The sequence below is a fragment of the Salmo salar genome, chromosome ssa16 (assembly GCF_905237065.1).
Source record: "Salmo salar chromosome ssa16, Ssal_v3.1, whole genome shotgun sequence".
NCBI classification, from domain to species: domain Eukaryota; kingdom Metazoa; phylum Chordata; class Actinopteri; order Salmoniformes; family Salmonidae; genus Salmo; species Salmo salar.
This window is the reverse complement of record NC_059457.1, coordinates 87,796,102-87,808,631: the sequence shown is the minus strand read 5'-3', so window position 1 is coordinate 87,808,631 and position 12,530 is coordinate 87,796,102. Positions and strand designations below refer to the sequence as shown.

General features: G+C 39.7%; 1 protein-coding gene across 2 annotated transcripts in view; it reads left to right on the top strand.

The window, feature by feature from the left end:
* LOC106574953 (zinc finger protein OZF) overlaps positions 1 to 6,514 on the top strand; it is a 153,233-nt gene extending 146,719 nt beyond the window's left edge. The window contains exons 3-4 of one of the 2 annotated variants that reach the window (XM_045696759.1): positions 2,131 to 2,376; positions 4,672 to 6,514. In XM_045696759.1, coding sequence (XP_045552715.1) covers positions 2,131 to 2,376; positions 4,672 to 5,681 — 1,256 coding nt within the window. In that variant the 3' untranslated portion in view covers positions 5,682 to 6,514. Of the gene's footprint in view, positions 1 to 2,130; positions 2,377 to 2,959; positions 3,117 to 4,671 lie in introns of those variants that run through there. The other variant, XM_045696760.1, reaches the window with a different exon arrangement.
* Positions 6,515 to 12,530: the final 6,016 nt, after the last annotated feature.

The following is a 12,530-nucleotide window of genomic DNA, read 5'->3' as shown; positions in this document are numbered from 1 at the left end:
GCCTCTCTCCTTCCACACTGAGTCCAAACCTACAGTCACGGGGTCCTGATTGTGACAGTGGAGCCCAGTTTGCACTGCAGGATCCAGAGACGGCATCAGTGAAGCTGGAAGACTGCAGTCAAACACTGGAGCTGAATGTCAACATTAAAGATGAAGAAGAGGAGGAGAAGATTGGGAAATCTGTTTCTCATGGTAAGAGCAGGTTCTATCTAGGTTTGTGTTATTCGTTTCAACTTCCCACTGTGCATGAAAAGTTGCTATGAAGTTGCAGTAAGTCTATTGCAGGGATACTCCAGTACTATTTGAGAAGGTTCGGTCACATAAAGTTCCTAGGTGGCAAAGGTCCGGATGGATATTGTCATTTGTTGGCGTAGTAACAAATCCCTAACTTGAAACCCATACGACCCCATCGAATCCCCGAGCTGACAAGGTAAAAATGTGTCATTCTGCCCCTGAACAAGGCAGTTAACCCACTGTTCCCTGGTAGGCCGTCATTGTAAATAAGAATTTGTTCTTAACTGACTTTCCTAGTTTAATAAAGGTTAAATAAAAAAATAAAAATATTTGACCCGTATGGAGAATCTGAAAAAGGAGCAAAGTTGATCTCTATTATTGATGTTTGATGAAGAGTATCTACCACCCTATGTAAAGCTGGGATATATAAGATACCCCATAAGAGAGTTGGTGTAAAACCCGATGCAACGGAATAAATGTAAAAGGTTTGGCCATATGTCAAGTGTTTGCAGACTGAAGGAATATGTTTAGAGTGAATGTAAAATGCTGCAACTGTTGTGGGGGTCATATTCCTGAATTCCCAGAGTGCCATGTTAGGGTGAAAGAGGTTGAGGTGTCAAGGATCAGGACTGTACAGCAAATCTCCTATGTCCACTCCCGGCCAGTGGCCTTCCTCTCACTACCATATTTGTTAGTGAGTGGAAACGCTAAGCGCATGCTTCACATTTATACATCCGGTGAAATATCTGTCTCATTGTTCAATCTGTGGCTTCACTGTGGTAGTGGGGGAACAGGAAGTTCCAGGCAGGCAGGCATCATTCTTCAGAATAAAGAAACGCCAGAACTGTTATGTGAAGAAGATAACCTTTGTATCCGTTTCTGTTTATTACTACAGGTATGTAATAGCACGTTTAAACTTTCTAATATCAAAAGAACATGTCATACCATGCTAGGTAGCATCCGTTAAGGTATTATCACGTTTGATAAAGGTTTGATGTTTCATTTTTGAGTCAAACCAGGTGATTGTGATCAACTATTTTACAAGTCACATAGCTGGAAGCTTTGGGTTTGTCTGAATGGATGTACATCATTTCCTCAAGGTAATCTTAATAAAGAATACATTTATTTGAGATTTCTGAGTATGTTTAGCATGTTATTGGTTTTGTGTAAAATACACAAGCTGGTAAAATGGCGCCGTCCACTCTGTCTGCGCCAATGGACTTCAGTGCTGGTGCAGAGAGACAATTTCACGGTCGCACTACAGTTTTGAAGCTAAATGTAATGATTATCAGTTTTCTACATGTGTACTAATATTCAGACACATTCAGTTGTTTCTATATTTATCTATAAATGTTACTATGGTGTGAACAGAAATACTATTGGTTTTGATTGAAATAATACAGCGAAGACAAGGTTACTAAGGAAAATAGTACATAGTGCTGCCTAAAACAATGTGAATTTGGGAAATCTACTATAGTTTAAGTGCACTTACATTGTGTAGCTTAATTTATGTTGTGTAGACTAATTTTAAAGTGTGTACTTTGTCTAATATGAATTAATTAATGTTTTGTTGTCAATGCTTACCTACCAGATCTATTGAAATGAGATCAGTGCTTGACTTGGACAGGAGCTCACCGGAGCTGAGTACCCTCACCTCAAATGTCTACTGTTTGAGCTCATGTTCCTCTTATAGAATATTAGTTCAACAATATTGTGGAGCTCCTGCACCTAAATATAAACAGTACCGGTACCTATTTCAGTCCAAGTCCAGCACTGAATTAAATAATTGAACAAGAAGAAATATCATATATTTTTGGAGAATAAAGAAAGTGCCAGAACTGTCAAGACTAACTTTTTATGTCTGTTTCTCTTTATTGTTTCTCATTGTTACTACAGGACAACTAGAATTAAGTCTGTGGCCGGTAACATTAATAGTGAGGACAGACCCAGCCTGCCTCTCTCCTTCCACACTGAGTCCAAACCTACAGTCACTGGGTCCTGATTGTGACAGTGGAGCCCAGTTTGCACTGCAGGATCCAGAGATGGCATCAGTGAAGCTGGAAGACTGCAGTCAAACACTGGAGCTGAATGTCAACATTAAAGATGAAGAAGAGGAGGAGATTGGGACATCTGTTTCTCATGGTAAGAGCAGGTTCTATCTAACTTAAGTTTGTTGTTCGTTCCAACTTCCCACTGTGCAGGAAAAGTTGCTGTAGAACTGTTTCATGATGAACTGTTTCAATGAGAAGGTAGATGTTATTTCATGCTACTGAGACTTGCATGGTTTGACACCAGTTTTGTCAGCATTTGTTTTATTCACTGGGCTATCTGAACACTCCAGATCGCCCAGTGAATAAAACAAATGCTGACAATACTGGTGTCAAACCATGCAAAAGTAGACTGAAGATGTGAAGTAGATAAACTGCCAGTGTTTTAAAGTTCTATGAAATGAGTCTGTGTAGTTTCTAACCCTTGTGATAGTGAGAGGAGGATGATATGAAATGAGTCTGTGTAGTTACTAACCCTTGTGATAGTGAGTGGAGGATGATATGAAATTAGTCTGTGTAGTTACTAACCCTTGTGATAGTGAGTGGAGGATGATGTGGCTTATTTTCATGACTTTTGCCCCTTTTTAGCTTTCAACTCTTATCCACTTTTAGAATAGTTTTATTCCCTTTTGTGTTGTACAGACTACTGATATGAATAAATATGTCACCCGGTACAGCCAGAAGAGGACTGGCCACCCCTTTGGGCCTGGTTACTCTCTGTTTCTTCCAAGGTTCCTGCCTTCTATGGAGTTTTTCCTGGCCACTGTGCTTTTACATCTGCATTACTTGATCTTTGGGGTTTTAGGCTGGGTTTCTGTAAAGCACTTTGTGGCAACTGCTGATGTAAAAAGGGTTTATAAAATACATTTGATTGACATGGACAGTACCAGTCAAAAGTTTGGACACACCTACTCATTCCAGGGTTTTTCTTAATTTGTACTTTTTTCTACATTGTAGAATAATAGTGAAAACAAACTTTTAAATAACACATATGGAATCATGTAGTAACCAAAAAAGTGTTAAACAAATAAAAATATATTTTATATTTGAGATTCTTCAAAGTAGCCACCCTTTGCCTTGATAACAGCTTTGCACACTCTTGGCATGCTCTCAACCATCTTCATGAGGAAGTCACCTGGAATGCATTTCAATTAACAGGTGTGCCTTGTTTAAAGTTAATTTGTGGAATTGCCTTTTTAATACATTTGAGCCAATCAGTTGTGTTGTGACACGGTTGGGGTGGTATAGAAATGACAGTCCATCATTACTTTAAGACATGAAGGTCAGTTAATGCGGAACATTTCTAGAACTTTGATAGTGCATTCAAGTGCAGTCTCAAAAACCATCAAGCACTATGATGAAACTGGGCTCTCACGAGGACTGCCACAGGAAAGGAAGACCCAGAGATACCTCTGTGGCAGAGGATAAGTTAATTAGATTTACCAGCCTCAGAATTTGCAGCCCAAACAAATGCTTCACAGAGTTCAAGTAACAGACACATCTCAACATCAACTGTTCAGAGGAGACTGCATGAATCAGGCCTTCATGGTCGAATTGATGCAGAGAAACCAATACTAAAGGACACCAATAAGAAGAGACTTGCTTGGGCCAAGAAACATGAGCAATGGACATGAGACCAGTGGAAATGTGTCATTTGGTCTGATGAGTCCAAATTTGAGATTTTTGGTTCCAACCGCTGTGTCTTTGTGAGACGTAGGTGAACGGATCATTTCTGCATGTGTGGTTCCCACTGTGAAGCATGGAGGAGGTGGTGTGGGGGTGCTTTGCTGGTGACAGTGTCTGATTTATTTAGAATTCAAGGCACACTTAACCAGCCTGGCTACCACAGCATTCTGCAGCGATATGCCATCCCATCTGGTATGTGCTTAGTGGGACTATCATTTGTTTTTCAACAGGACAATGACCCAAAACACCCCTCCAGGATGTGTAAGGGCTATTTGACCAAGAATGCGAGTGATGGAGGGCTGCATCAGATGACCTGGCCTCCACAATCCCTGGACCTCAACCCAATTGAGATGGCTTGGGATAAGTTGGACCGCAAAGTGAAGGAAAAGCAGCCAACATGTGCTCACCATATGTGGGAAGTTCTTCAAACGGTTGGTAAAGCATTCCAGGTGAAGCTTTTTGAGAGAATGCCAAGAGTGCAAAGCTGTCATCAAGGCAAAGGGTGGCTACTTTGAAGAATCTAAAATATAACACTTTTTTGGTTACTACATGATTCCATAGTTTTGATGTCTTCACTGTTATTCTACAATGTAGAAAATAGTCAAAATAAAGAAAAACCCTGGAATGAGTAGGTGTGTCCAAACTTTGGACTGGTACTGTATATCACACCAACTGACTTGTTCTTCTGATGTTGTTCACACAGGAGACCATGTTGAGACATTCTCTACATCCAGAGAGCAACAGCAGGAAGATCACAGAACTAAGAGGTCTCACCACTGCCCACATTGTGAGGAGATTTTCCCAATTCTATCAAAGCTAAAAATACACCTAAAAATACACACAGGAGAGAATCTGTATTCCTGTACTGACTGTGGGAAGGACTTCACAACATTAAAGGTTCTGATAGTTCATCAGAGAGTGCATGAACAGATACATACAGGATTGAAGCCTTACTTCTGCTCTGACTGTGGAAAAAGTTTCTCTCGACTGGGCACCTTAAAAAGACATGAACGTATACATACAGGAGAGAAGCCTTACTCCTGCTCTGACTGTGGGGCAAGTTTCTCTCGACTGGGCCACCTAAAAACACACAAAGGTATACATACAGGAGAGAAGCCTTACTCCTGCTCTGACTGTGGAAAGAGTTTCTCTCGACTGGGCCACCTAAAAACACATGAACGTATCCATACAGGAGAGAAGCCTTACTCCTGCTCTGACTGTGGGAAGAGTTTCTCTCTACTGAGCAACTTAAAAGCACATGAACGTATGCATACAGGAGTGAAGCCTTACTCCTGCTCTGACTGTGGAAAGAGTTTCTCTCGACTGGGCCACCTAAAAACACATGAACGTATACATACAGGAGAGAAGCCTTACTTCTGCTCTGACTGTTTAAAATGCTTCACAACATCAAATGACCTAAAAGTTCATCAGAGAACACACACAGGAGAGAAGCCTTACTCCTGCTCTGATTGTGTAAAATGCTTCACAACATACTCTGGTCTTGAAAGTCATCAGAGAACACACACAGGAGAGAAGCCTTATGCCTGCTCTAATTGTGTAAAATGCTTCACATCATCAACTAACCTAAAAATTCATCAGAGAACACACACAGGAGAGAAGCCTTACTCCTGCTCTGACTGTGGAAAGAGTTTCTCCCGACTGGGCAACTTAAAAAGACATGAACGTATACATACAGGAGTGAAGCCTTACTAATGCTCTGACTGTTGGAAGAGTTTCTCCCAACAGGGCAACTTAAAAATACACCAATGTATACATAAAGGAGAGAAGCCTTACTCCTGCTCTAACTGTGGGAAGTGCTACACAACATCAACTGACCAAAAAGTGAATCGACGACGACACATGAGAGAAGCCTTAATCCTGCTGTGACTGTGGGAAGTGCTACACAACGTCAACTGAGCAAAAAGTTCATCAAATAGGACACACAGGAGAGAAGCCTTGCTTCTGCTCTGACTGTGGGAAGAGTTTCTCCCAACAGGGCAACTTAAAAATACACCAACGTATACATAAAGCAGAGAAGCCTTACTCCTGCTCTGACTGTGGGAAGAGTTTCTCCCGATTGGCCACCTTATTAAAAACACATCAATGTATACATAAAGGTGAGAAGCCTCATCAGTTGTCTCAGACCAGCCAAGATTAGTCACTACATCACCTCATTCTCATCTTATAAAGGAAGTGGTAACATTGAATTTGATAACATTAACACTATTGTAATCATATTTTTTTCTCAATGTGTTATCTGTGCAGAGGAAAGGGAGCATTATAGAATGTCATTGGAAATGATCTTTCTCCATCTTTTTTACTACAAAACATAGAAGCGCATCAACATGTACTTTAGCATTTGAGCTAATAAGCAACTTTGCAACAACATTGCATGACCAAAAGTTTGTGGACTCCTGCTCGTTGAACATCTCATTCTAAAATCATGGACATTAATATGGACTTGGTCCCCCTTTGCTGAAATAACAGCCTCCACTCTTCTGGGAAGGCTTTCCACTAGATGTTGGAACATTGCTGTGGGGACTTTCTTTCATTCAGTCACAATGGATGTTGGGTGATTAGGCCTGGCTCGAAGTTGGCATTCCAATTCATCCCAAAGTTGTTAAATGGGGTTCAGGTCAGGGCTCTGTGCAGGCCAGTCAAGTTCTTCCACACCGATCTCGATAAACCATTTCTGTATGGACCTCGCTTTGTGTAAAGGAGCATTGTCATGCTGAAACAGGAAAGGGTCTTCATCAAACTGTTGCCACAAAGTTGGCAGCACAGAATCGTCTAGAATGTCATTGTATGCTGTAGCGTTATGATTTCCCTTCACTGGAACTAAGGGGCCTAGCCTGAACCATGAAAAACAGCCTCAGACCATTATTCCTCCTCCACCAAACTTTACAGTTAGCACTATGCATTGGGACAGGTAGCATTCTTCAGGCATCCGCCAAACCCAGATTTGTCCATCAGACTTCCAGATGATAAGGCGTGATTCATAACTCCAGAGAACGTGTTTCCACTGCTTCAGAGTCCAATGGCGGTGAGCTTTACACCACTCCAGCTGACGCTTGGCATTGCGCATGGTTATCTTAGGCTTGTTTGCGGCTGCTCGACCATAGAAACACATTTTTTGTGAAGCTCCTGACAAACAGTTCTCGTGTTGACGTTGCTTCCAGAGGCAGTTTGTAACTCGGTAGTGAGTGTTGCAACCGAGGACAGACAATTGTTACACGCTTCAGCACTTGGCGGTCCCGTTCTGTAAGCTTGTGTGATCTACCACTTTGCTCCTAGACGTTTCCACTTCAATATAGCAGCACTTATAGTTGACCGGGGCAGGTCTAGCAGGGCAGATATTTGACGAACTGACTTGTTGGAAAGGTAGCATCCCATGACGATGCCACTTTGAAAGTCGCTGAGCTCTTCAGGCCATTCTACTGCCAATGTTTGTCTATGGAGATTGCATGGCTGTGTGCTCGATTTTATTCACCTGTCAGTAACGGGTGTGGCTGAAATAGCCGACTCTACTAATTTAAGGGGGTGTCTATATACCTTTCTGTTTATATAGTGTACTAAGCATGTTAGGTTAGCATGCAACTACTTAGCATGTTCATTAACGTTAGCAACAACAAATTGGAATAAGTAAAATATACGTATTGCATATTCGTAACCTATTGTATGAATTGTAATTCGTAACATACTATATGTCATACAAATCTTATTACATTGTACGACTCATTTTACATTTGTAGGCCAATGTAATATAACAAAGCATACTGTATCATACTAAAGTGAGTGGTATGGCTTTTTGTTACATATAATACGTTTTGCTCTGACACCAAGTTGTCCCTCTGCAGTTCTCTGTGGGAATGAAGATAGAGTCAGATAGAGATGGTGTTTTGATCAGTTTTCAGCATTAGTTTGAGTGGATTATTTTGAACTACATAACAACTTTTTTTTAATGATATGCAGGCTCTGAAACGACTACAAGTGTTTTATTAAATTGCCTTAGAAAACTAGATTGATTACTTTAGTCATTGGTTAATGTATTTGGATAACTGCAATGAACTTAATTGATCTGCCTATGAAAAATACAAATTCTACATGAATTTGTGCCGGTCATACTTTGTTTTTTGGGTTATCTATACAGAAAATACAATGATTTGTTTAATTCATGAAATTCAAAATAATTTACATGTCTATCTACTCAAAATATGTCACTACATCACCATGGGGACAAGCCAATTTGCAGTATAAATGACTTAAATATGTTTCTTATTAAATAACAGTTAAAAAAAACAAACAAAGTATTATTTCTTATTTTAAAGTGTTTATATGGTGCCAAAGTCCAGGGACAGCATTACCACCACAATCCAATAATGACCCAGTAGTAACTGGGTCATTATTGGATTGTGGTGGTAATGCTGTCCCTGGACTTTGGCACCATATAAACACTTTAAAATAAGAAATAATACTTTGTTTGTTTTTTTGGGGAATGGAACCAGAAAGGAAGCTTGTGTTACCTTTCCATGCCCCATTGTTAAGAGTGGAAGAGCTGTGAACTCGCCAGTGAAGGCCCACCTCTACCACAACATTTCCTATTGTGTTAGTCAGCACCACAGCATTTTAGGAAGCCATTGTTCAAAATGTGTTCATACACACAGTAACAATGGGAGGGGGTGTGGCATCCACAGGGGAGGACCAGGAGGTTGAGCTCAGACTTCTATTTCGGACTGGGATCCAATCCAGAGTTGACAGATTAACAGTGAGGACAAACCCAGCCTGCCTCTCTCCTTCCACACTGAGTAGAAACCTACAGTCACTGGGTCCTGATTGTGACAGTGGAGCCCAGTTTGCACTGCAGGATCCAGAGATGGCATCAGTGAAGCTGGAAGACTGCAGTCAAACACTGGAGCTGAATGTCAACATTAAAGATGAGGAAGAGGAGAAGAAGATTGGGAAATCTGTTTTTCATGGTAAACAGGTTCTATCTATAAATGATCTTGATAATTTATACCTCCATACATTATGACCTAGTCTACTGTTAGGTTGAATTCTGACATCCAATTCTCTTCAAAGCTTTTGAACAAGGAAAATGTGGAATTGGAATTTGGGATACTTTGTGAATTGACTGGAATTGAAATGGCCCCTGAGTGTACAAAACATTAAGGACACCTGTTCTTTCCATGACATAGACTGACCAAGTGAACCCAGGTGAAAGCTATGATCCTTAATGATGTAGTTGTGGTGTATTTATTATAGATCCTCATTAGCTTCCACCAAAAAAACAAAAAACTGTGGTTGCAGTGGGCTAAGGAATGAAAACACTGGACTCTGGATAACTGGGAACATATTGCCTGGTCTGATGAATCCCTGGTTCCTGCTGTTTCACGCTAATGGGAGGACTAGGGTATGGAGGAAACCACGAGTACATGCATCCAGTGGTGGAAAAATTACCTGTCATATTTAAGTAAAAGTAATGATACCTTAATAGAAAATTACTCAAGTAAAAGTGAGTCACCCATTAAAATACTACTTGAGAAATATTTGGTTGTAAATATACTTATGTATCAAAAGTAAAAGAATGAATAATTTCAAATTCCTTAAATTAAGCAAACCAGACGGCACAATTGTCTTTAAAAAAATATATAGTACAGATAGCCAGGGGCTCACTCCAACACTCAGACATCATTTACAAACGAAGCATTTGTGTTTAGTCAGTCCGCCAGATCAGAGGCAGTAGGGGAGGACCAGGGATGTTATCTTGATAAGTGTGTGAATTGGACCATTTTCTGTCCTGCTAATCATAAAAATTTAAGGAGTACCTTTGGGTTTCAGGGAAAATGTATGGAGTAAAAAGTACATTATTTTCTTTAGGAATGTAGTGAAATAAAAGTTGTCAACAATATAAATAGTAAAGTACAGATACTACTAAAGTAGTTTAAATAATTTTTACTTCATTACTTTACACCACTATATGCATCCATGCCGTGTGTCAGCATTGCAGGCTGGTGGTGTGATGGCGTGGGGTGTGTTTTCAGGGCACACATTGGGCCCCTTGATAAAAGATGAACAATGTTTGAATGCTACAGGATATCTAAAGAATCATTGCCAATCAGGTGTATCCCTTCACGGCAGCAGTGTATCCTTCTGCAAATAGATTTCTTCAGCAGGATTATGCCCCATGCCACAAGGCTTGTCCAGGAATGGTTCCAAGAACATGACAGTGAATTCAGCTTACTGCAGTGGCCTGCCGAGTCACCAGATCTCAATCCAATTGTGCATCTGTGGGAGGAGATGGTACAAGCTATTCAGAGTAGAGATCCACTCCCAGCCAACTTGCCACAGTTGTGGGAAGCATTGGGCCAGAATCCCTGTGGAACACTCAACACCTTGGACAGTCTATGCACCGATGAATTGAGGCTGTTCTGAGGACAAAGGGGGGCTGCAACTCAATATTAGGAAGGTGTTCCTAATGTTTTGTACACAGTGCATATCAGATAAAGATGGTGGTGATGATGAATGTATTTGAATAACTGTATTGAAGTTAATTGATCTGGTGGCAGGTAGCCTAGAGGTTAACAGTGTTGGGCCAGTAACTGAAAGGTTGCTGGTTTGAATCCTGAGCCGACTAGGTGAAAAATCTGTCAGTGTGCCCTTGAGCAAGGAAATTAACCCTTATTTGTCTTGTAAATCGCTCTGGATAAGAACATCTGCTAAATGACAAGAATGTAATGAAAAATAATGTTTGTACATACATGTTTTTTCTCCTGTGTATAATTAAATGAAATAAACTGTTTTGAAGTGAAATACTGTATATACAATACACAACATTACCACTGTGTTTACCCTGGCCAGAGGGACAGGGCCATAGTAAGCTAGACTATGTAGCTGCTGTTGTTAGTAGCCTACAGTTTCCATGCAATAACACATGTCAGATCACTAATTATTAGGTGTACAGGCTGCTACATTTATACAAGAGTTTCTGCCTGTGTCTGTCAGGAGTGGTGTTATCAGGCTAAATAACTACTATTATGTTGTTTTTGGTTTGCTAGTTGCACCAGTAGCATGGTATTTTCCTGCAATGGTAGTGACCAAAAAACATATGTTTTTTATTGTACTAGGCCTAGGAACATAGAAGAAACTGACAGATGTGTCATAATAGCCTGGAAGTAAAGCTGCACTGGGAGACACATTTGAAATGGAATACATGCAGCAGGGTGGAAATAATCACAGTAAGACACGATTGAAATGTATTGTTGGAAGGGCTGTGGTCACCATTAATGTAATACATTAAATATATACATCAGATGGTATTGGGGAGCTATTTCATAGGGTTTTCATGGGTACATTATTTTCCCATTTCAATCTTTTACCAACCAACCCTATGCTTGGTGGGACTGTTATGGGCAGAGCAGACCACCTGATATGCCCTTAAATATTGTGATTATCAACCTGGAATTAAAATGTAAGAGGACCAGTGCTTCTACAGTGAAACATCTCACATCTGTGCTGTTTGAGAGAGATGTTGTTAGACTACATTGTATCATTGTTTCCTCTTCTGAGTGCACTGGTGGGGAACAACAATTTCAATTCACCGAGACAATGAGTCCTTCAAGTTTAACACTATATACACACACACGTTTGAATTATCTGAATGATGATGATGGTGAAGGGGAAGACTGAATTGACTATATACACAACGGGGATTGGTAACTAGGTTTGGCCTCCAATCAATTTGTTGCTGAGCTGGTAGCTAGTCTGCAGGCCAGAACATAATTATCCTATTAACAAATAGCCTATAGCTGCCCAATTCATAGTCCTACACATTTAACATGTGGTTAGTGGGCTAATCAATCCAATGACCATAACTTAATAATGTTGATCTGATTACAGTGGTAAAATCAACAATGTCTATATTAATAGTCCTACCTGTTCTATTAAAATATATGGTTGATTTTACAAATACAGGCATGTTAAATGTTTTGGAAAATGAAAACTCTTGAAACTGCTTTTTCTCTGAATATCTTCTTCACTCTCTCTGGAGACAAGATCTAATAGTGGCTGAGACCAAACTATTTAACAATTAAAGATTTTTATCGGTTTCTCTGAATACCTGAGGGGAAATGTCATTACCACTACGCCATAAAATTAGCTATTTTAGTTGAAAATGAAATTACAGAAATTGCGCCTAAGGTGTTTAATATAACATTTCACATGAATTGTATATATTTTTTTTTACTATTTGGAAGTGTTCTTAATTATATGTATTCATCATTGTCATGTCTAAATATCAATACATGCCTTGATTATACTCAGAAACATGTATTTACCACATCAAAATCTTAATTTCTAAAGTAATGTAAAATATTATCTTAAGAACAAGTATAAAAGGTTCACATATGGGAAAAATAATTTATATCAGTTGTAATTTAATAACCTTTTCCACAGAAATATGTACCGTGATGGTAATGACTTAGCGTTGTGGTAATAGAGTGTGGTGGAAATGACATTTCATATAAAACAACTGATGAAAAATACCATGAAACATTTTAATGTCAT